The sequence below is a fragment of the Puma concolor genome, chromosome E1, assembly GCF_028749965.1.
Source record: "Puma concolor isolate L17-30 chromosome E1, mPumCon1.1.hap2, whole genome shotgun sequence".
In the NCBI taxonomy this organism is placed as follows: Eukaryota; Metazoa; Chordata; class Mammalia; order Carnivora; family Felidae; genus Puma; species Puma concolor.
Window position 1 is genome coordinate 57,662,685 of NC_141680.1, and position 23,985 is coordinate 57,686,669.

Below are 23,985 nucleotides of genomic sequence, written 5' to 3' on the forward strand. Positions count from 1 at the left end.
GAGTGGGACCGGCATCCCAGGTGCCCTTGGCTCCAGCAGGGCAGGGCCACACCGATGGACTGTCAGCATCAGCCTCACCTCCAAGGACCCTGGCCCTGGCCCGCCACAGCTGCCTGTGCTGTGCATCCCACCTTCTAGGCCACCAGCCGCTCTGCAGGGACGAAGCCAGGTTGGTGATGGCCCAGAGGGGCAAGCCAGGGAGTGAGACAGGTGAGGGAAAGGGGGCCAGCCTCGAGCGGGGATGCTGCTGAGGCTCTGAGACTGTCAGCCTGTCCCCACCTGGCGGGAAAGGACACTGAGACCCAGGCCACCTTTCCAAGTTATAGAGCAAGCTAAGTCCTTAAAAATCCAAGGCTGGAATTGTTAGCCACCCAGGCTCCCGACCGGTGAGGTTTTCCAAGGATCCCTTGGTCCCTCTCACCGTGTCAGGTCAGCACCACAGTCCAGTGTGTGTGAGTGACTTTGGAGCATAGATTAGCCTGAAGGGTGTGTTGTTGGGCCTGGTGGGGCCAGCGCCAGGGCTGGAAAGGGAATGAGGGCCACGATTCTTACACAGAGTGGAGGCGACTGAGAACAGTCTACTGTCTACTACACCAGGGCTCTGGACTCAAACACACCCACGTTTGTTCTTGCTGTGTGACCTTAGGTGAGTTGCTTGACCTCTCCGAGCCTCAGGTCTCTGACAAGGTGATTTGCAGTGGATGAGGGTGATACTACCTAGCTTACTGGGTCGCTGGAGAAAGTAATAAGATCACGTCTGTACTACGGATATCAATGGACCATAGGGCCAGTGCTCACGGTAATGGCATCGCTAAGCCATTCCTTGTGCTATGGTAATTATAACATTATTGTTATGCTGAATATTGATATGACTGAAATCTAACATCTATTGGCTGGGGTTCAGGGGCATGATGCCTCCTCCCACTTCTGTTCTACAATACTGAACAGGCTGTACAGAAGGTGTGGGGACCAGGGAAGAGGGAGTTGCAGACAACCCGGCATGTGGGTTCTCGGTGCTTCCAGCTCAGGGATGCCCAGGCCTGGCTGATGCCCACCGAGCCCTCCCCATCCCCAGATTCCTGTCGACCAGGTCCTCCGCCTACAGGGTGTCACGACCTGAGCTAAGGGCTTCATATAGTGTAGCCCCCCAACAGGCCTACAACGTGGGGTTTGGTTAGCTCCACTCACAGGTGGAAACTTGGAGGCTTGGAAAGGCAACTTAGCCTTCCCAGCAAGTGGCACAGCTCAGCATCCCAACTGGACACCCCGGCTCAGGGGAAGTTGCCCACCCAGGCGCCTGGGGTTCTGACCCCCAGCAAACCAGTCACCCAGAGAGGGTTTGGGGAAAGTTTGGTGGGAACCCCCGATTCAAGACAAGGGATGGGATGAGGACAGGTGGTGTGGGTGGCTGGGGCTTCAACCTTCCAGGCTAAAGGAGCTGGGGCTCTAAATATAATAAGTGAGAGAAGGAGTTGAAATATAGACCGTAGACAAAGTCATGGAGTCCTCTGTGAGTGTGTATGCACACACGTGCACACACATGCACGCACACACGTGCACACGCCCCTCTCCTGGGAAACTTGGCCCTGAAACGAAGATCAGCGAGCAAAACCACAGACACATACAAGCACGCTCAGCTCACAGGAGAGCTCTGGGTCCACTGCACTCACCCTGGGCTTGCATAGAGTCAGTGCCCTCACGCCCATCACACACACACACACACACACACACACACAGGCGCACACAGTGGAAAGCAGTCAGTAGTAGATCTCGAGGCTGAGCAGGAGTGAGGTAAACAGGAATGGAGGAAGAGGGGGAGACAGTGAGTCCGGCCTGTCCCCCCTCCCCTCTCCCCAAATCCTGCCTGCTGAGCCCCTGTTCTGACCTGGGGAACCCACGAGCTGCCCTTGTGCCAGGTGAGAGCCTGGGGAGGTGGCTCAGGGAATGGGGTAGAAAGAACCAGGGTTTGGGGTTTGAATCCCACAGCCCTGACGCTTGTGCTCTTAGGGGCTTGGAAAAATGACCCAATCGACATGAGTCCTGGTTTCCTTACCCATGAGGCGGGGCAATGATGCTGTGCTCAAGGGTTTGCCGTGCCTGGTATGTGAAAGTGCTCTGAGAAGACAGCTAGCAGGGAGTGGCAGTGCAAATGCACCAGAATTGACACCCTGGTTTGGGCACTTGCTGGCGGGTCATTGGCTCTCCTGAATCTCAGTTGCCCCATCTGAGAAATGGGGCTAGTAAAGAATGCCTTCCTGCCCTTGCCCGCTTGAAGAGACTATGAGGGTGCTGTGACTCTGTGGAAAGGGGGCAGTGGTGTTGGGGATCAGGGGTCAGACTGGCAGCTACTGTTGTCCCCGCCCCCTCTCCTCCCAGAGCAAGCCCCTTCCCCTGCCCACCAGGGCCCCATCAACTACTGTTCAGGGTCCAGAGGAAACGCTTCTCAGGAGTGTGCATATCCAGAGCAGGGAGAGGGTCCCACAGCCCCCCAAAATGCCCATGCAGACCCACGTGGGCCCATGGAACAAAGAAACCACAGTGAGAGAAGGTAAAAATGAGATTTGTAGCTTTAAAAGCTTTCCAGGGCTCACCACACTGGCACGCCCCAAGGGCCTTTCTCTAAAGACCAGGCATTAGGGGCTCTGAATGGACTTGCCAGAAGTTTCCCTACCTCGGTCTCCAAACCCCATCAGACTTAGTCATTCAGCTATAGAAACCCGGGGAGCAGCTGGTCCAGAGTGCAGCTATGCAGAGTCAGACAGACAAGGAGTCAGGCCCTGTGTGTGCTCTTACTGGCTGTATGAGCCACACAACAACCTAGTGTTCTTGAGTCTCGGTTTTCTCCTCTGTCAAATGGGTTAATTGACCCCCTTTAATTATTAAATGAGGCTGTCATGTGAATTCATAGCCATCACAGATGTAAAGTGCTGACATACAGCAGGTGCTCGATAAATGCTCACCATCATGATGAGACATGGCACAGACAGGAGCCAGCCTGTCTGGGTTGGAGCCCTAGCTCCACCACCGCCAGCCTTGTGAGCTTGGGCACGTTTTACAAACATCTCTGCGCCTTGGTTTCCTCATCTGAAAACCAGGAATCACAACAGCCCTGGAGACCATGTGACTAACACACTTGAAATGCTTGGGTCATACTGCGTGTTACTACTATTATGGATGGGAGGTGAAACTCAGGTCAGAGACCCGTGCTGTGTGCCTGCTGGGTGCCAGACAGCTCTCATACAGGAACCCCAACAGAGAACCCACTTCGCAGATGGGCCTGGGTGGCTCAGTCGGTTAAGTGTTCAACTCTCGGTTTCAGCTCAAGTCATGACCTCACGTTTTGTGAGAGTTCAAGCCCCACATCAGGCTCTGCGCTGACAGCACAGAGCCTCCTTGGGATTCTGTGTCTCCCTCTCTCTCTGCTCCTTTCCTGCCTTTGCATGTGCACCTGTGCAGTGTCTCTCTCTCTCTTTCTCCCCCCACCCCTTAAATAAATAAACTTTTAAAAAAATGGGGGCACCTGAGTGGCTCAGTTGGTTAAGCATCCGACTTTGGCTCAGGTCATGATCTCGCTGTCCGTGAGTTCGAGCCCCATGTCAGGCTCTGTGCTGACAGCTCAGAGCCTGGACCCTGCTTTGGATTCTGTGTCTCCCTCTCGCTCTGCACCTCCCCTGCTTACATTCTGTCTCTCTCTTAAAAATAAATAAACATTTTTAAAAATTTTTAAATTTAAGGAAGGCCATTACACGTCCATATTAAGGAAGAAGAAACACAGCAGTTAAGTGACTTGACCAAAGTCATTGCTTTGCCGTGGCAGGTCTGGGATTTGAACCCATATGCATAGTCGCTATACTGCCCATGTAGTTCAGGCATGACTTCAGTGGTTTTAATGGTGGGTTCCAGGAAACCTTAGGGATCCCTGGGGGGGTGCCTCGGGCTGCTGAGTTTGAGGTGTGGGGTGAGGAGAGGAAGGGCCTTTAAGGACAGGCTGGGCTCCAGAGTTCTGATTCAACCTGAGATAGGACCAGGACCAAGATGGGGAGGGGGACAAGGAGCCTGAACGCATGGGAAGACAGATTGAGAGAAAGACGCCAAATCTGCTCCTCTCCTCACACTTCTGACACCAAATGTGGGCTTTTCCCCACACCAACAACCAATTCTCCAACACTGGGCACCAACCAACCTGTAATTTGATTCCATCCTGAAGTTGACTACGGGTTAGTGTCAGACTCCACAGATCCCAGGGTTCGGTGCCACAAAGACGCCCTCACTTCCTGGGGCCCCGGGCTACCTGCACTTCTGCCCAACTTGGCTACAAATTTGGGGGTTCCCAGAACCTGCCCCTGAGCCTCAATAACTTGCTAGAACAGCTCACAGAGCTGAGAAAAGAGCTTTACTTACATTTATCAGTTTGTTGTAAAGTGTGTTATAATGGATCCGTATTAACAACCAGATGAGGAGATACATAGGGTCCAGAAGGCTCCTGAGTGCAGGAGCTTCTGTCCCTGTGGAGCAGACACTACTCTCTCGTAACATGGCTGCATTCATCAACTCAGAAGCTCTCTGAACCCCGTAGTTTAGGGTTGCTTATAGAGGTTTCATTATGAAGGCATGATCGATCATTAATCCAATCTCCAGCTCCTCTCCCCTCCCCAAAGGATGGAGAGGCACTGAAAGTTCCAGGCTGCTAGCCATAGTGACAAGCCCCCATTCTGAATCTGTTCTGGAGCCCACCCAGAGTCACTTCATGTGAACAAAAGATATTCACCCAGGGACTTCCAAGGGACTCAGGAGCTCTGTGTCAGGAGGTGGGAGCAGTTACCAAACATACATTTCTTATTATGTGACCAACAGCAAGGGAGACAGAGGTCTAGAAAGACAAGGCAACAGAAAGAGGGGATAGAGGAGAGACTGAGCAGGTGCCCTGTGTTACAAGGAGAGATAGGGCAGAGAGGCCAAGGGATAGGGGGACAGAAAGGGGGACAGGCAGACTCCCTAGTCACGACAAAATGCTTCAGACCCTTGCTTCCCCATCTGGGCCGGCTTTTACCCTCCCACACAGCCCCCCAGTATCTTGCCCAGTGGACCCACACCCCAACTGGCCCTCTCTCAGCCCAGCCCCTCAGGGCAGGCGGGTCAGCCCAGGTGCTTAGGCCACTGAAGTTGCCAGCATCCTCCCCCCACCCCGCCATGCCAGCCTGAGTCTGGCATCTGCCTAGACCAGGCACGACCAGGTCAAGGGGACCTAACACCAAAAACAACTCCCACCAAAGGATACAAGTGCTTGGGGGGGAGGGGCGGGGGGGCGATATGCCATGGTTAGGCATAGTACCACGGAACTTTGTCTCTGAGGCCTGGTTTGTCCACCTAATAGCTCTGTGACCTTGGGCAATTCATATCCCTGCTCTGACCTTCTGTTTTCCCACCCATAAAATGGGGATAATAATCATAATATAGTCCTTGCTTTATAGAGCTGTGGCTTTATTGTGAGGATTGAATGTATATAAAGTAACATAAGCACCTAACATCTTATACGTTCTCAACATTAATAGTGAAAAAACATGAAAGCTTACCTCTGGAGACAGGAGTGGCTGAAGGGACCCAGTTAGGGAGCCTGAATTTTCCTTAATTTACTGGGACCTAAATATGTCACAAAACCTCTCTGATGCTCAATTTTTTCATCTATGGAGTGGGGCTAAAACTCCTCACCCACCTACCTCACAGGAATAGGGAGAGTTTTTGATAAACTCTAACGTTCAGAGAGTAGTATAATGGGGCCAGGCCAATGGACCTGTGATTCTTCCTCCGGAAAAAATGCCCAGCTCCTTGGGCAGCCCAGGAACAACTCTGATTCCCCAGGGGTCTTCCCACTGGATAGTGACCCATCCTTATCTAACCGACGATTCCTTAGCCAGTGGCTGATCCTCAACGCCCCCAGTTGGTCGGAACAGGATGCCTTCAGTACTGTCTCCAGGAGCTAGTGTGACGGGTGGGGTGGCCTATGGGGCTCAAAAAAGCAAAACTGCTCTCTGGAAAGGCCTAGAACTTACCTATGGTTGGGGGAGGGGGCCACAGATGCAGTGAGCACCTCATGGGCCCAAGACCACCGATAACTGGTCATTACTAACGGGTATGTACTGAATACCAGGCAGGTGTGTTAAATGCTTTCTTGTGCATTAACACTGCACGATCATTCCACCTCCTAATGATCCATGGGGTTAGCACTGTGAGTATAATAAGTTATAACCACCTATTTCATTTGAGGAAATAGACCCAGAGAGGCTGAGTAACTTACCCAGGGCCACACAGCTGGGAAGGGCCAGAGCCAGGTTTGCCGCCCAGATCTGGCTGTCTCCTGAGTCCTGCCATGTCCTGTGCAACCCAGGCTTATCTCACAGGTGACACAGGCATGCCCTGGGAGCACAGGGCCGTCGTGCTGTGCAGAACTGGTCTCACACGGGGACAGGAGGCAGCTGACACCATGGAAGGGCATCAGGACACTTAATGCCACTTTGCTCATTTGGCTGCTCTGCTATCTACCGCCAGGCCCTTGCCCTCTGGGCCTCAGTTATCTCATCTGTAAAATGAGGTTGTGCCACGTAACCAGAGGCCCTTCCTGCCTGATTCATTCTGACACCTCCATCTCCATCGAATTAGTAATCCCGTTTATGATGTGACTTCAGAGCAGTCTAGGGCATCTTAACATGGGGTCCCTGGACCTCTTGGAGCTCCAGGAACTGCCTGGAATTATGAACGAAATTGTATATGAGTGTTTGTCTGCCCGGTGTGCATTTTTCCAGGGAAAGTGGCCCATGTTATTAGTAGATTCTAATACCAAAAGGCTAAGAGCAATGGATTTTTCTAAACTTTCCTCGATCTAACCTCGATCTAAATTTAAGGGGAATGGGTGGAGAAGGCTGAACCCCTTACCACGTAAAATTCTTCGCTTCACTGTGTTTAAAATCCCCTCAGACTTCCCACAGCTGCACCTGCTCTTGTGCCTCAGGCTTCCACCCTCGGGCCACACTGACCCATGGAGACCCCAGCCCCCAGTGCTTCGGATTAGCTCCTGCCTCTACGCTGAAGTTCCTATCTGCTGTCTTGTTATTCAGTCCTCACCCCCCATGTCCGTTTCCTGGAACAGCGGCGCCACGACTGGCCGGTCTTTCCTGAGGTAGGTGCAGTGACCAGGATGGCCAGTAGGGGTCGCAGGGTGGACAACCCTGTGGAGCATCCGACAGAATCCCACCACTCCACTGGCCCCCTTAGCAGCCTGGGGGGGGGGGGGGGGAAGTGTGGCAGCAGTCAGGAGGCTAGTGTTCTGAGTCTGGATCGTCCCCTTGGTAGGCCTCCGTTTTTCCATCTGTAAAGTGGAGGGAGATGACCTAGAACCCCAGATGGTTGCTAAGCAACCTTCCCGCTGGGACATCCTCTCGACCATTCTGATTGATGCTGGAGGGAGAGAGCTGTCTTGAACTCCCTTTAGCAGAAGCACTTGACCCAGCATCCTTAGGGAATGAAATAAAATGATTCCAGGGCCCTTTCTCAGGCTTGACTGAGCAAACAGAGGCCATTGTCCTACAGCTTAAGGAGAAGCCTTACCTCTGGGACAAAGGAAGGTTCTAAATAGGGCTGCCCCAAGAGCTGCCTGGGGTGGTGAGGGAAATGGGGACTGCACTGGTGGCCTCCCAGGGTGGGCTGGGGCCTTGAGATGAGGGCTTATGGGGCCTGGGTGATGAGTGGTGGCCTCCTTGGGTACAGCTTCTGCCCATGTCTGGAGAAGGCCAGGCAGGCCCCATTGGAAACGGAGAAAGCTGTCCTTAGCAGCTGCAGCCTGGACCATCCCCCCCACTCAGCTTCCAGCTTGCCTGTCCCCATTCTTCTGAACACTCCCTCTCCCTCAGCTCCAAATTCTGGGCCCACAAACAGCAGGGTGAAGACCCAGGGATGAGGGAAGGCCCTGCGAGGATGCATGGGGGTGGGGCATGCCCAACCATCCATCCCTGGACCCCCTCCAGGGGGCCCACGAGGACCAAGCCCCCTTCGGTACACAAAGACCTTCTCCCTCTCCCACTCCCCAGTGGTTAAAGAACGAGACACAGGTGTGACAACGATACAAAACATTCTCTACAAAAGTTATAATGAGCCTGCGGGAGGGGTACTTTGTGCGGCAGTGGGAACCCCAGAGCCTGCCCCACCCCGGGAACTGGGAGAACAGGGAGGAGGCTGAGGCAGGACACAGGGAACAGAAGAGAAAGGGCAGCACCTGGGGCTCTGAGAAAGTCGAGTCGGCACTTGGGGGCGGCCCCAGGCCCAGATGACAGGGCAAAGGACTGGCATGGGCTCAGGGTGGCAGCGACAGGCCACCAAGCCCTCTTTGTGGGAACGGAAACCGCTCCCCCGTCCCCCTCCCCCAGCACAGACACAGATGCAGGGGGAGGCCTGTGGCATTCTTTGGGTGTCCCCTCATCTCCTGACCTAGCCAAGGGGGCCCAGGGAAGAGACGGGAGCTGCAGTGGTGCCCCCGGTGGGAGCGGGAGGGTCAGGCATGCGGGTCCGGGGCTGGCCTCCTCCCTGGTCTCACTGCCATCACAGAGCAGGGACACATACTGAGCTCCTGCTGACCTACCTACACAGAACCTCGCAGCTGCCCAGCCGCCTCCAGACCCGGAGGGAAAGCCACCAGCCATCCCCCAGCACAGACACACATGCACAGGGCCCTGGGGACCTGGGGACAGTCAGCAGCTTAGATTATCCACATCCCCAGGCTCTTCCATGTCCCAGGACTTGCCCAAACTAGGCTAGACACCCAGCTGAGGCTGTTGGCAGATGCCTTCCTCCAGCCCAGGGCACGCCCGCCAGGCCTCGGGGCCATAATACTGCAGATTATTGCTCTAGCACCTTGCATCTATCGGCCTGACCCTCTGGGGTCCCTGGAGGGGGACCGGGCTGGAGGCAGGGTGAGGAGGGCAGAGTCAGGCCAGGCCCCACCACCAGGTGAGCCGGTGAGGGTGCCAGTCACCCCCACTTCATGCCAGCCTGGCGCTCCAACTCCCAGACATGGCCAACAGGTGAAGGAGAAGGGGGCTGGCTTGGGGCAGGAGTGGGGACCCAAGTCAGGGCATTTGGCTGAAGAGTCTAGCCAGGAACCTCCTCTCTGCGGCGTGGGGGGAGTGGAGGGAGCCAGCCCAAACTCTTCCCTTCACAAAAATGTAAGAAGTGGGCAAGTCTCCAGCCTGAGCGCAGCAGGACCCTCAGAGGAGGGGTGGGGAGAGACAGCGGCCCCTGGGACAGGCCATGCCCCCTCCACACACACTCCCATCCAGCTCTAATGGGTATGTCGTCTATCCCCTGGGGCCCCAGGGGTCCCCTGCCCTTCCTCTGGAGCTGGCCTCCCAAGAATCCACATGTCCTTTAGGGCCATTCAGACGGGAGTGGCTCAAGGGCTCCTGGACCCCTTGCTGGTACCTCCAGACTACACCTCCGTTGCGGAGTGTGGACAGGCTTTCAAGGGAGATGACCCACACGGTCTTTGCTCCTGGGGAGGGGCCGGGGGGGGCTTCAGGGCTGGCGACCGTGAGGACCTCGTGGCCTCACGGTGGGTTGTGGCAACTCGCAATTCATTTGGTCTGGAGAGAGGAGCCCCCTGTTACCTGGAGAGAAAGACACAGAAACAGACTTCAGGTAAGGGCTTTCAAGACATCATTTTAAACCAAGACCAGCCATTTGGACGACTGACCCTGTCCTGGCAGGCCAACGGTCAGGGATGGGGACATTGGCCTAGGGGTGGGATGCCCTGAGAAAGGGATCGGGGCAGGGACGGCCACCAGTGCGATAGCAGACTTGAGCTCTCCCTGACAGCTTTTGAACGCGACAACTCTCCTTCCATGGGAGTCACCTAGTCCCCAGGCTCTAGAGCCACACAGACCGGGGATCAAGCAGCAGCAGGCCCTTGGGGTGAGCCGCTCAAAACCTCTGAGCCTCCACTTGCTCCCCTGGAAAATGGGGATGATACAGCCCCTGCACCCAGGAGCTGGGGAGGACTCAATTAAGGGACACATGCAGCGGTATCTCCAGCACCCAGTAGATGGGAGGGCTCAAAACATCCGGGCTCTGATTACTATGACTACTGGATCTCAACTGTCCTAAGACACCCATTTGGGGGCATTTTGATTATCTCCAAAGTCAAGGTGCATTTTACATTAGCTGTGATAAGAAGGCCTCCTCCCTTGTCATGAAACTGGCAGCTTCGTTTTCAGAATTGGGGGTAAACAAATTCAGTGGGACCTCTTGTAATGGATGGGGACTTAGATTTTATGAAATACGGTATTGACTCCCCCCCCCCCCCCATTCCCGAAAAGGCAGATCCCACCCGCAAGGCCTTCTGACCCCTTTTCCCATCCCCCAAAGCCCAGGACACTCACAACTCTGTGTCCTCCAGAGCAGGCGGGCGTTCCAGCGCCTGCCTCCTCCTCCTCACGGCCCCCAGAATCTTCTTGCGGGGCCCCAGGGGGACGCTGATGCTGCGGAGGTCAAGGTCGGAGCACAGCATCAGCGCTTCGAGGTCAATCTTCTCCTGCCGCAGGAGGGAGGCGAAGTCGTCCATGTGCAGAGAGGCCAGGAAGGTGTCCAGCGGGCTCGTCTCGGGCTCCAGGTCCTCATCCAGGCCCAGGTCCAGCTCGTCCCAGGGCAGCTCCTCCCCGCAGCTGCGGTCCTGCAGGCTGTTGGCACTGCCCAGGCTGTCGTCGTCCAGGCTGGGGGAGCTCTGCAGCCGGCCTCGCGGCGCGCCCCCCGCCGTCCAGCGCCGCGTCCTCGCGGCCCAGCCCGTGCAGCCCGCTGGTCACGTAGTTCCGGCGGAACACCATGGTGCCCAGGCCGGGCCTCGTAAACAGGGAGTCGTGGCCTGAGTCGGTGCTGACCTCCGAGTGGGCAGGCTCGGCCGCCAGCGTGGCACGGGAGACGCTGTCCTCGTCCGAGAGGAACATGTCCCGGAGCGGGGAGCGGCCCCACTCCTTGGGGTTGGCGTAGGTGCCCTGGCGCACGAACATCACGTCGCTGCCCAGCTGCAGGCCCGAGAGCGAGCGCACGCTCTTGCGGCCGTCCTCGGAGATCTTGAAGGTGCCCTCGCCGCCCTGCTTGCGCCGCTCCAGCTTCCGCTGGATCTTGGCCTTGCCCCTGGCCGTGCCGTGCAGCGTGGCCTGCGAGTAGGGCAGGTGGCTGCCCAGCGCCAGGTGCTGCAGCCGGCGGCTCAGGGTGCTGGACGTGAGGCTGGAGAAGCTGAGCGTGTCCGACCTCTCGGCCAGCTCGCGCCGGTAGCGCCGCTCCATGCGCTCGTGGTGCTTGCGCTGCATCTTGGCGCACTCGCGGATGCGCCGCTCCGCCTCGCGGAAGGCCTTGTCCTTCAGCTTGCCCACCAGCTTGGGGTTGAGGCTGCTCTGCTTGGCCGCGATGGAGTCCAGGTAGCGCACGCACTCCATGTGGCCCTTCATGGCGGCCATGTCCAGCGGCGTGTGGTAGTCGTTGTCCAGGCACCAGATGTTGGCCCCGAAGGACACCAGGAAGGAGAGGCAGTGCAGGTGGCCATTGGAAGCTGCCAGGTGCAGGGGCGTGTTGCCCCAGATGTCACACTTGTCGGGGTCACCCCTGCAGGGAGGACACGCGAGGAAGGGTGATGAACCAACACCATGTGGGGCGGGCAGGCGGCACTGGCTGCAGGTGTAGGGAGCTCCCGGCCCGTGTGGGCCGCCCCACGGGCACACCGGCGGGACCCGAGGGCCGAGATGTCTCCTCTGACTCGGGAGACGCCAGGCAGACCTAGACAGAGCCCGGGGGCGGGGGGAGTGGCCCCAGACTCGCAAGGGGCGGGGCGACAGAAAAGGCGGGGCCGGGGCGGGGCCTTCCCCAAGAGAACTGATGGCTGGGAATCTCAGGGGATAAATATTTGATGCCCACAGAGACAGGAGTGAATTATTCATGGAGCCCAGTGGGGAGCTGGCCCAGAGAGGTGGTGGGCCAGGGCGAGTCTGGGTCTCTAGGCAGGCGTGGTGGTGAGTGTGGCTGCGGGTGCAGGGTGCCCACAAAAGAGGAGGAGAGGGTGATGGGTGCTGAGCCTGAGCCCTGGGTGAGTGTGTGTGAGAGTGTGTGCCTGGGCGTGGGCGGGCACGGCCACGTCTGCAGGGAGCAGGGCCAGGCCTGGCAAGGCTGCGTGTGAGAGCAGGTGTCGGGTCTTGGCCTGGGCTGGGAGGGGAGTGTGGGGGCAGCCAGGTCGGAAGGGGAGGAGGAGCTGAGTCTGCAACCTGGGCCCAGCAGCCCTCCCTTCCCGGGGCTGCCCCGTCTTTGGGAGCCCTGTCAGGCAGGCTGGCTTGGGCCTGCCCAGGGGACCCACCCAGCACCCTCCAATCCCCTCCACCACCAGACCGTGCCCCCTTGGGCATGCTCCGGCTGGCTTCTCCAAGCGCTCCCCTCCCGCAGGGGCCTAGCTCACACTAATGAGGCCACCCCGCAAGGCTGGAGGAAGAATCACCCCCTTGTCTCAACAGTTCCCCCCACACACACAACCCTCTCCACGCTTCTCCTACTGGTGCCAAGTCCTGCAGGACAATGTGGCAAGGAGCTGCTTGGCATCTGGCCCATGCCCCTTCCAACACCAACCCTTGTGGTCTGTAGGAGTTTGGGGACTTGGTGCACCGGGAAGCCACCATTTTCCCCTCCTCCCATGGACCTCTCTGATGGGAGGAGCAGGACGGCAGGATCGCTGTGTGCTCTCTTGGTGTGGGAAGGGGCCGGTCTTGGCTTCTTGGAACGCGGCTTAGCTGCCTGGTGTCAGGGGCTGCTCCCACCTGCTGCCCGCCTGAGGAGCGGGGCCTCGGACGGAGGGCAAGGGGGCTCCCCAGCCACCACACCCCACCCACCACGTGTTCAGGCCACAGGCCAGCATCGGGCACCAGGGCCAGCTGGGCCCCTTTTGTCTCCACCGTGATTTCCCAGGGCCTGAGATGCTCATAGTAACCCTCCTGGGGCAAGTCTTCCACTCCTTTTCCCTGGCCAGGTGGCCCAGGTGTCCAGTTCAACCAGGTGACCTCTCTGTAGAAAACTGTGGAGGCTGGGGAAGTTGTCCACAGTGTCATTCAGCCCCGGGAGCCCAAGTCAGCAGCCCTGGACCCCGAATTCCTTAATCGCTACCTTCAAACCACTTCCCTGGCTCTGACACCTGGACTCTATGCCCACTCTTCCCCCCAAACAACTCCTAAGGGGGGGAGAGGGAGGCCGTCATGGGGGAGGGGCACAGAGGGAGTTAATGAGGTGGCTGTGTGGAGTGACATTTGGTGCTGTGGACAGTGCCCATAAATCCCGAGAATGAGCTGGGAGAGAGCTGTGTGAGCCCTGGCCTGCAGGGAGGTGCAGCACCGGCCGGGGGGGGGGGGGGGTGCCCTTTGGACCCCAGGCCCTCCTGAGTAAGGAGCCTGCCCTGCCACCACTTCTGCCCCTTCTCTCCCATCCCCACTCTTGCTTCCAGGTGTCACCCAACGCAAGAAATCTCTCCCACCTTCCCCTCACTCTGCAACCCCTCCAGCAATCGTGGGCCCCCAAATCCCAGTCGCTCCCCTCCTAGCCCCACATCCAGGTCACCAGGGTCACATGCCTCAAGTTGTGCCCCCTCCCACCACCGCGAGGCTCCAAGCTTCCACCTTAGCGTCAGTAGAGAAGAGGGTGGCTCAGAGGAGTGGGGGGAAGGTACCTTGGAGTCTTGGGGACTGCGTCTCAGGGTCTGGGAGGGGGCCCAGGACTCTCTTCTCCCTCCACCACCGGGCTTAGGCAGGGCCAGAGTGGGTACTCACCCTCGGCTCACGATGAGACGCAGGGACTCCAGGTTGCCATGGTAGGCAGCCCAGAGGGTGGGAGTCATGCCATCCTCGTCGGGGGCGTTCAGCTCCTTCCTGGTGGCCTCTTTGAGGAGCTCCAGGTAGCCGTCCCGGGCCGCCCGGTGGTACTGGTCGTTCATGGCGCCTGACTTGGACGGGGAGGGCAGGGGGCACCAGGAAATGCCCCCCGCGGGGGAGGGCGGAGGGGTTAGGGCTGAGGCATGGGGTTGGGGGAGGGGGCCGGGCAGGGGCCGGGCCGCCAGCCCCCGCTGCCGCAGACGCAGGTTGCGGAGCGCCGGGAGCCGCCGCTACTCCGACATCTGAGCCGCTCGCCCCGGGAGGGAGGAGGGGGGAGAAGGATCTCCCGCTGCCTGGGGAGCCGCCCCCGGGAGGCCCCTGGGTCCTAAACACCCTGCTACCGAGCGCGCAGGAGTGACCCACGCGAGGCCTTGCCCTGTTCCAAAAGTGGTCACCTCAGCACCCCGCCCCATGAGGCCTAGTCTGCGGACAGTCCGGAGTCTGTCGTCACGGGAGCCCCCGCTCTGGGGCTCCCGATGTCTCCACCCGTCAAAGGGACGGGCCAAGGGCTGGGGAGGGGTGTCCGAGGGCAGTCTGGATCGCTAGGACAGTGGGCCTAGGAGGGGTCTGAGGACTGACCCCCAGACGGTGAGAAGCACCCTGCGTCCCGGCTGCCACCACCGCCACCGCCCCCCCACCGCGGGGTCGGGGAGCCGCGCTCCAGCAGGGGGCGCTGGAAGACTGGACTCGGACTCCGCGCGCCTCTGGCGAACTTGATACCCAAACCCGGCTTGCGGCTTCCAGCCGAGCAGAAGACTCCGGGGAGGGATAGAGGAAGTAGGAACTTCGACCACTGTGAGGGTGTCAGGGAAAGGGGCACTGGGGTCCCGATCTTGGGGCAGCAACAGAGGGGCGCGAAAGATATAGGGCGCGCCGGGGCTGGGAGGGCGTCCGGGTGCCTGTGAGCCCTCGGGGCGTGTATCGAGCATCATCAGTGCTCGGGGCTCTGGGCGGCCGGGGTCGCGGAGCCCGAGGGCGCGGTGGGCGCCCGGGGCGGGGTGCCCTCTGGGTGTCGCAGTGCGGGGCTGCGCCCGAGCCATGCCGCTCCGAGGTGACGGGACGGCGGGGGCGGGGGAGGGGGGCGCCTCTTAACGGGTAAATATAAATCTTACCTTATCTGGCTCCCGCGCGCTCTTCCCTAAATTCAGCTCGGAGAAAAGATGGATCATGTGAGTGGGGCTGAGAGATTTATGGAGCTGAGCTCCCGCGGCTGTAAATCACCCTGCCCTCCCCGGTATAAAGCGCCCGTCCAGCCCGCTGTGGGAAAGAGGAGACGCTCGCCACCCCCTGACCCCCAGCTCAGCGCGGGCTCCCGGCGCAGCCAGGTGGGTGCCCGGACCAGACGGAAAACGGATTGGGGAGTGGGGAGTGGGGACTTAGGACGGGGTCCGACGGGGCTGCCCGCCGCCGCCTTTCTTTCCCTCTGCCCTCGAGCCAGAGACCCCCGAAGGGTCGCAGAGCCCTCGGGGTTGACCCGGGGTCCTGTTCGCTCCTCCTCCACAGTGACCCCCTGCAACCTCGCCCAGTCGCCCCTGCCATGTCCGAGGAGCTGGCCCAGGGACCCAAGGAGAGCCCGCCGGCGCCGAGGGCAGGCTCCCGCGAGGTGTGGAAGAAGGGCGGCCGCCTGCTGTCGGTGCTGCTGGCCGTGAACGTGCTGCTCCTTGCCTGCACGCTCATCAGCGGCGGCGCCTTCAACAAGGTAGCGGTGTACGACACGGACGTGTTCGCGCTGCTCACCACCATGATGCTGCTCGCCTCCCTCTGGACCCTCTTCTACCTCCTCCGGACCGTGCGCTGTCCCAACGCCGTCCCCTACCGGGACGCGCACGCCGGCCCCATCTGGCTTCGAGGTGCCAGGGGAGGTGGTGGGGGGAGGAAGTGGGAGGCAGGCGGGGAGCCAGAGGCTGGGACTCTCAGAGGAACCGTGGAGTCCGCGTCAAGGTAGGGGGCTGGGAAGTCTCTCCCCTCCTCCCCCCACACACGCACCCCTCCCCCCCCCCCCCCCCCCCCCCCGCCCCGGGGACTAGATGTGGCTGAGAATGCGATGGGCTGCTGTTGTGAGAGAAGAGGAAGAGAAAGAATCTTGGAAGAAGAGTGAAGTGAGGGGTGGGAGGGGATTTCTCCGCCTTTTCTAAAGATTGAAAGAGGGTGGTCGTGGGAGAGCCTTTGATGGACAGCAGAGAACAAACGCCAGCAGTAGCTGAAAGACCCCCACATAGGGCCCTTCTTCCTCCAATCTGTGCAACCCCAAAGAGATAGCGGCTCAGTAGGATACCCATCCATCCACTCACTCGATCCTGTAGTCATCCTTCCATCCACCCATTCATCTTTCCATCCATCCATTTATCCATCCATCCATCCACCCATCCATCGTCCAACCATCCACCCAGCCAGCCAGCCATCTATCCATCCCCTCACCCACCCCGTTCATCTGTCCCTTGATCCTCCCACCTGCCCCACTCATTCTTCCATCCACCCAACCATCCAACCCACCACCCATCTAGCCATCCATCGCCAGATCTATAAACCATTGCCTCTGACCCATCCCCCACCCCTCACTCCCAGGCGGGCTGGTGCTGTTTGGGATCTGCACTCTCGTCATGGATGTCTTCAAGACTGGCTACTACTCCAGTTTCTTTGAGTGCCAGTCAGCCATCAAGATCCTGCACCCTCTCACCCAGGCTGTGTTTGTCATCGTCCAGGTGGGTGGGAACAGTGTTCCTGAGTGTGGTGGAAGGAGCCAGCATCTGGCATGAGGTCAGGAGATCTCCACTCCTCTTCGACCCTGAGCAATCAAATAAGGTGGGGATAGGACTGTAGTGTGTATCCTATGAGTCCATAAATCCGGAAGCACTTGGAAATGAAGTAATATCCAAATGTGAGCTCCTACTTAGGGGTCTTGTGATTTCATTTCAACCTAAGCAGTGACAATATCAACATCTAGGATGTCTGGGTTGGGGCAGCTGCCATGTCTCCTAGAACCTGGCTTGCCCTCCCTGGGTGCCGGTAGAGGGCATCATTCTCAGCCCAGGGTCTCGCTGTGGGCATGGCCTGTTTGGCCTCAGGTACTGCCCATATGTTCTCTATTTGTTCAGGAAATAGGGTTCAAACAAGTTCAAGTATATATATATATATATATATATATATATATATATATATATATATTTTTTTTTTTTTTATTTGTTGCATAAATAACACTGAAAGGTCTCATGATTGAGCTGAGGCAGGACTGGTCTTACATGGGACCAGATCAGATAGATCTCAGCCCTGTATCATGACCAGAATGACCACATGTAGGGTTCCATCTCCTGAAACATCACCCCTGCTGTGCAGATTTCCACAGTTCAACATACTTATGACTTTGGTACTTATATAGTTTTACTCTTTTACATTTTATGGGTTTGAAGGGTACTCGGGTAAAATGAAATTACAGATACCCCCACATCAACAAATACCATGACGAGGATTTATTGGCAACCAGGTGAGAGCAAGCATTTCAAGGAAAGAAAGGATGGAGGTGGGGCAGGGGATGTTGACCCCCAAAATGCCAAGAGTTTACAGGTAACAGTTTGCAGACTGTGAAAGAACACGAGAACTATTTTATATAAACTGTTCCATAGAAAGAAAGAAAGCTCCCAACTCCTTTTGTAAAAACTTGGTAAGCTAGTATGGGGGGTTCTTGAGGTAGAGAGAACATTCTGCTGGGTTTGGACATGGGAACTCCAGAGTTTAGCCCATCTGCAGAGTGAGTGACCTCCCCCCCCCCCCCCCGCCCCGCTCTCTCTCAACAGACTTACTTTCTCTGGGTCTCCGCTAAGGACTGTATTCACGTCCATCTGGATCTGACCCGGTGAGTCCCTGCTCCACAGCTCAATGCCCATCTGGCTTGAGAGATGAGGGCTTTCCAACCTGGGGCATGGGGTCCACTTTCTGCCGCCTGGGTGTGGTTTCAGCCAAGGCCCCTTTGCTTCACCAGCAAGATTTCCACCATTTTGTCCTGTGCTGTGTGTATTGTGTATATGTGTGTGCCTGTGTGTTTTGGTGGGATGGGTTGTGTGGTAAATTATATGTGCTTTACTCTAGAAGAGGGAGCAGCAGTGGCCTGAGCCCCTGAACCCCTTCCCCGCCCCACGCCCTCTCTTGGGTAGCATCCTGGCCAGACTTAGAGTGCCTTCCAAACTCGACTTCTCTGTTCACACAGGGGCCTGACCGCTTTCTTGCTTCCCGGCATCATCTCCTAGTCTAGCTCCCCAGTTCTCCATCTGCCCCAGGGACCCACGAGGGGCCAGACTCCCACTGGCCTCTTTGCTCCCCCTCCCCAAACAGGTGTGGTCTCATGTTCACCCTCACCACCAACCTGGCCATCTGGATGGCGGCCGTGGTGGACGAGTCCGTGCACCAGACTCACTCCTATGACAGTTCCCACAGCAACACCAGCCACCACCGCTTCGCTCCTGACCGTGAGTGTTCACTCCAGATTAACCCTGGTCTGGGACTTCTAGGCCTTGGGTTGGATGCTTGTGCACCAGGACAGTCAGTCTCCCTTGCCCTCCCAAGCGAGGAGAGCCTCCCCTCCTCCAGGCTCCATACAGGCGTAGGTGACACCTGAGGGAGGGTGTCAGGGGGCATCTTCTCATTCTGGAGGATGCGGCCTTGGCCCCATGGTTCGGGTCTCCATTCCACCAAAGACTTGGGCTCCAGAATGAAAAGGCAAGGGTGATCAAAGTGGAGAGAAGGGAAGGGAGGCAGAGTTGGCTTGATGGCAGAAGCATGGGCTAGAGTCTGTCAAGAAGAAGCTAGAAAGAATAATCACCACGACAATAGTGACATTTTACTGACTCTGTATGTCAGGTGCTGTGCTAAGTGTCCTAGACACTTGGTCTTACTTAACCCTCACAACTTCCCAATGAGATGGGCACTATTATTATTCCCATTTTACAGATACAGAAAGTAAGGCATAGAAGGTTAAATAGTTTACCCAAGGTCACAGAGCTTGAAATTGGAGAACTAGTGTTGAGATCATCTTTGCTTTGAACCAATATGCTATACCGAGGAAAAATAGAGTCCATAGGCCCCCTGGTCCTAGTTCTCTCGACTTCTGTAGGGTCTCCCACCAACCAGGACCAGACTAGATGACTAGGTCCACCTGGACTTTGCCTGAACACACACACGCACACAGACGCGCACGCGCGCGCGCACACACACACACACATACACACACAGGATGGAAGGGTCCAGGAACGGAAAGCCTAGAGGAGAGCCCAGCCCAGCAAGACTGATAAAGGGCCACCTTGCACATACAGAGAGTTCCTGAGGATGGTTTAAAACAACCCGGAGAGGTGGCCAACTTAACATACTGGGGCCCCAGGGGTGCAGAGAGGCTCATTAGAAAGGTATCTACCCAGGGGTTGGGAGGTAGGTCAATAGCTCTGCCCTCACAAGCCACACTTTACTTACGTGAGCCTCAGTTTCTGCACCTGCAAAACCAGTGGGCATAGTTCTGGGGATTGAAAAGGATGTTTGCCGAGATCCAAGGCATTCTATAAAGTGCACTCTGGACACGGCAAGGTTCTTATAGATGGGCTGCAAACCAAAATGAGGGGAGGTCACAGGAGACTCCCGGGCAAAGCAGCTCACATTCTGGGCTGAGTCGGATGTTGGGGAGAGCTGCGAGGAAGCTTGAACTTTCGGGGTTCCCAGGAGGGCCACCATCTCTCAGGACCAGAACTCTCCTATGCTGGGGAGCCAGGGGTGATTACTAGCCGGGAAGGATCGGAAATGTTTGCCTAAAGGACAAAGGGCAGTTCTGCAGTACAGATGTGTGTTCATTGAGCGCCAGCTACTATTGTTTACTGACATCTCTGGCACATAGTAGACGCTCAATAAATACCTGGTACAATGAATGACCATGCCAGGCCCAGTGCAGGTGTTTGGGATAAGGTGGTGAACAGGTCCAACTGTGATTCCACCCTAACTAAAGTCACAGTCGAAAGGTGAGGCTTTTCCGGTGGGGTGCCTCCAGGAAGGCGGGAGGGCAGTCCAGCTCTGTGCCCCTCTCTCCACAGCGGAGCGTGCAGGCAGCTCGGTGGGAGGAGACTGTCCGTGCCACACAGCCATCTGCCAGATCTTCCAGCAGGGTTACCTCTACCTGTATCCCTTTAACATTGAGTACAGCCTCTTTGCTTCCACCATGCTGTATGTCATGTGGAAGAATGTGGGCAGGCTGCTGGCCTCCTCCGCCCATGGCCACGGCCACACCCCGTCCCGGGTCAGCCTCTTCCGGGAGACCTTTTTCGCTGGCCCAATCCTGGGCCTGATGCTCTTTGTGGTGGGGCTGGCCGTCTTCATCATCTACGAGGTCCAAGTGAGTGGGGAGGGGGGCCGCACCCAGCAGGCCCTGGTCATCTATTACAGCTTCAACATCATCTGTCTGGGCCTCATGACCTTGGTCAGCCTGAGTGGCTCAGTCATCTACCGTTTTGATCGCCGGGCCATGGATCACCATAAGAACCCCACTCGAACCCTGGACGTGGCGCTGTTGATGGGTGCCGCCCTGGGTCAATACGCTATTTCCTACTACTCTATTGTAGCCGTGGTGGTGGGCGCACCCAGGGACCTACTCGGGGGGCTCAACCTAGCCCATGCTCTGCTCATGATTGCCCAGCACACCTTCCAGAATGTGTTCATCATCGAGAGCCTCCACCGGGGACCACCCGGGGTTGAGCCTCGTGATACCACCCCCAAGGAGCCCTGCCGTGGCCTGACCTTTGCCAACCTGGATGCCCTCCACACCTTGCCTGCCTGCCCATCCACCCCCAGGCTGGTTGGTCCCAGCCCAGAGGGCCCTCAGGAAGCAGTGGCCATCATCTTGGCCCCCCGGGGACACTGGAGACGCCGGTGCCTGAAGGACATTTCTCTGTTTCTCCTGCTTTGCAATGTCATCGTGAGTAACTGAGGGTCGGGGTTGGGTGGAGAGATGGGGATGGGCTGGGGGGAAGAGAAGGCCAAGGAAGGATGTTCTTCCAGGTTTATTCACTCGGCCTTCTCTGTCTTGCCCCCAGCCCACTCGAAAACACTAAAGCTCTCTAGGAGAAAAAGAGGTTCAGAGAGGGTCAGATGCAGCCCCCAGGCAAACAGCATCTCAGGGCAGAGAGGGAAAATGAAATCCCAGCCTTCTGGTGTCTGGGCTGCAGATGGAACTGGAGGGGCCCCGGGAAATGCTGGCATGGGGGCTGGGTGGAGGTGAGAGGGAGCTGTGATGTGGAGTGGGGGTGCCCTCACCCCTAGGTAGAAGGTGTGACTTCTCCTGGGAACTTGTGACCAGCCTGTTTCTCAGGATAATTGGAGCAGCATCAGGAAGTAGCAGAGACCAGCATAAGTGCGAGCAGTCTCAGCAGAGCGCAGCTGTGGGCTGGCCTGGAAGGGGGGGTGTTCACAACAGCGCCCCCTCCCTGCTAATTCAGCAAAACCCCTTACTAAGAGAAACTCCTGTGTTAGCAACAGACTGCACTCCAGGGCAGAAACACTCTCCATGAAGGCACACCCCGATCAGGAAATACCCCTTGTGTGGCTATAACCTAATAGAGAAATACTCCAGTATGGATCTAATCCCCAGGAGGGAACGTTCTCATATGTAAACATGTACTCGTGTGAGCACATCCCACATAAAGAACACGTCTTCTGAAGCTTCATTCGATATAAAAATGGCCCTCTCAGCTGCAACCTCCAACAGAATAAGATCCCTAATATACAAACACCCTTAATGTGGGTCTATCCTGATGTTGGGCACATCTCTAGAGTGATTCCACACCAGTGCACGCTATGGAAAATATACCAACAGGCTTGCCTTGGGTGCTTTCTCAGTGTGTCCCCACTGTGAATACTTCCCAACCAGCAGATAATCTGTTAAAGAAAAAAAAAAAAAAAAAAGAAGAAGAAGAAGAAGAAGGAAAAGAGTGATCACCAATCTTTGACCCTCCAGTGAAAGCAATAAGGCTCAAAACCTCCTTGTATCTTGGGCCAACCTGGAAGCCCGCCCCCAGCCTGGCCCCGCCCTCACCTTCCATCCCCAGGTCCCAACTGCAGGCTGAGATCCACCTTCTGGGAGGCTGTTTTTCTCCAGGTATCTGTTCCTGGGTCAACTCTAGGAACATCGTCTCCAACCCCTTCATTTCGCATGACCCAAAGAGGCTCAGAAAGGGGTTGTGTGTGTCCAAGGGCACAGTGAACTGGGGTTGAAGAGGGTGGGGCTGGCCCAGAAGCCGTCATTCTTTGCCTCATACCCCACACCCCAACCGTCTGAGCTCCAGCCAGAGAGGAAGCATGATTCCAGCTTTCACATCCTCCCAGACCTGGGAAAGGGGTGGAGCTGGAGAACAGAGATCATGGAGGGTGGTGGGGGGTACACTTCTGGGTGGATCCTGACATATCCCCTCCCCCGCCCTGAGCCTGTCTTGTTCCACCAACACCGGGCATACATCTCTCCAGGGCAGAGCTGCTGATTTAGCCATTTGTACCAAATTCTCACATCATCTATTTTCCCCACCTCCGCATCTCACAAATGAGCCATAATAACAGGGTAGATGTGATCACAGGGGGAGCCCCAGCCTGGGGGTGGGCAAATTCAGTTGGCTGCATTTCCTGAGCTGCTTAAGTGAGTGCCAGGTCCTACCCAAGACTCCAAAGGTCCCCACTCACCAACACCCAGCCCTTGCCGTCCAACAAACTGGAGGGCTGGGACCCCCCATCTTGCCACACCCTTGCCCCAGCAAAACCCACAGAAATGACCCTCAAGGCCAGCCGGGCCAGGTCCTGATGCGCCCCTCTCTCTGCACAGCTGTGGATCATGCCTGCCTTCGGAGCCCGTCCTCACTTCAGCAACACTGTGGAAGTGGACTTCTATGGCTACTCGCTCTGGGCAGCCATCGTCAACATCTGCCTGCCTTTCGGCATCTTCTACCGTATGCACGCTGTCTCCAGCCTGCTGGAGGTCTACGTGTTGTCTTGAAGCCCCCAAGAGAGACACGCAGGGGTGGGGCTTGGCTTGTGTGTCTATTCAGAGACCCCACCCCCCCCCAGGAGAGAACCCCAGGCTGGCAGTCACTGTGCCACATTACCACCCATTCCCACTGGCCCCAGGGTAGAATTTTCACAAAAGTTATTTTTCCAGGATGAGTTTTTAAATCATAGTCAGGACATACCCACCCACCCCAGCAGGACCCTGGGGTATGGAGTGACCAGGGAAGGGAGACCTCTCCCCATAGTATCTAGGACGAGGCAAGATCTGCAAGTGTCCGTGGCTCTGGTGCCACCCCTAATCCCAGCCTTGTGGCCTGGCCGGGACTGCTGCCTGGAGCTGGAACCACCTGCAGTTTGCCCCTCCGCCCCCCGCTGCTTGTCTCAGCTTCCCTGTCTGAGCTGATTGCCAGAGAGGCTCTTGTGGGTCAGAGCTGGAAGGAACCCCGGAGATTCTCAAGTCTCCAGCTTTTCAGTGGGTGAACCAAGTGTGAGTTATAGACTGGCTACAGACCAGTACCTGGGTGCCTGGGAGGGGCTGGACGGGGTACCCAGGCTGCCATCTTCCTCTTCCCCTTATTCTCAAATGACAAATACATTTGTTTATGTGTTCCGTGAGGCATGAAAGGTTAGGAAGGACTGACCTGGTCAACTACCATTTTACAAAGAAAGTAACAGAGGCCCAGAGAGGCAAAGTGACTTGCCCAAGGTCACAGAGCCTTTCCGCTAAGCATAATGATTTTCAAACAGCAGAACTTCTTTTTCCTCAAATAAAATATTTCAGGAACCCAAGTTTATAGCATAAACAGGGCTGTTCTAGTTTAAAAGGTGTCAGGGGACACAGAACCTTACAACGGGGCCTTCTCTTACCCACCACTCCCACTCCATGGGCTTCTAATCTAGGAAAGGCATAGGTAGATTTAGCAGGATGAGAACATGAGGAAGTCAGGCAGACAGAGATTGAAAAGAAGACCCTGCCAGCTAGAAGAGGGGGAAGATTCAGTGTCCAGCCACAGCGAGGTGAAGGGGG

General features: G+C 57.1%; 2 protein-coding genes across 4 annotated transcripts; one reads left to right on the forward strand and one right to left on the reverse strand.

Moving 5' to 3' along the window:
* On the forward strand, window positions 1-23,761 carry OTOP2 (otopetrin 2). 3 transcript variants are annotated; one of them, XM_086687989.1, is made up of 9 exons: window positions 1-169; window positions 7,007-7,174; window positions 15,089-15,265; window positions 15,444-15,790; window positions 16,506-16,642; window positions 17,732-17,790; window positions 18,267-18,400; window positions 20,006-20,883; window positions 22,777-23,761. In XM_086687989.1, the coding sequence occupies exons 4-9, from the start codon at window positions 15,478-15,480 to the stop codon at window positions 22,945-22,947; spliced, it is 1,692 nt and encodes a 563-aa protein (XP_086544115.1). In that variant the 5' UTR covers window positions 1-169; window positions 7,007-7,174; window positions 15,089-15,265; window positions 15,444-15,477; the 3' UTR covers window positions 22,948-23,761. The 3 variants fall into 3 exon arrangements, with proteins under 3 accessions (XP_086544115.1, XP_086544116.1, XP_086544114.1); XM_086687990.1 differs by lacking the exon at window positions 7,007-7,174; XM_086687988.1 differs by lacking the exon at window positions 1-169 and having other exon boundaries at window positions 6,867-7,174.
* Window positions 10,421-15,872, reverse strand: USH1G (USH1 protein network component sans). The gene is given in 4 exon segments (XM_086687991.1): window positions 10,421-10,792; window positions 10,794-11,643; window positions 13,839-14,007; window positions 15,053-15,872. Coding segments are annotated over 3 exon segments (1,386 nt in total). The 5' UTR covers window positions 14,003-14,007; window positions 15,053-15,872.
* Window positions 23,762-23,985: the final 224 nt, after the last annotated feature.

Excerpts from the sequence above, each read along its gene's own strand:
- OTOP2 (XM_086687989.1), top strand. The coding sequence starts at position 15,478 with ATGTCCGAGGAGCTGGCCCAGGGACCCAAGGAGAGCCCGCCGGCGCCG. Across the intron at positions 16,643-17,731 it reads CTGTGTTTGTCATCGTCCAG|ACTTACTTTCTCTGGGTCTC; the intron begins GTGGGTGGGAAC and ends CTCTCTCAACAG. Across the intron at positions 20,884-22,776 it reads TCCTGCTTTGCAATGTCATC|CTGTGGATCATGCCTGCCTT; the intron begins GTGAGTAACTGA and ends CTCTCTGCACAG.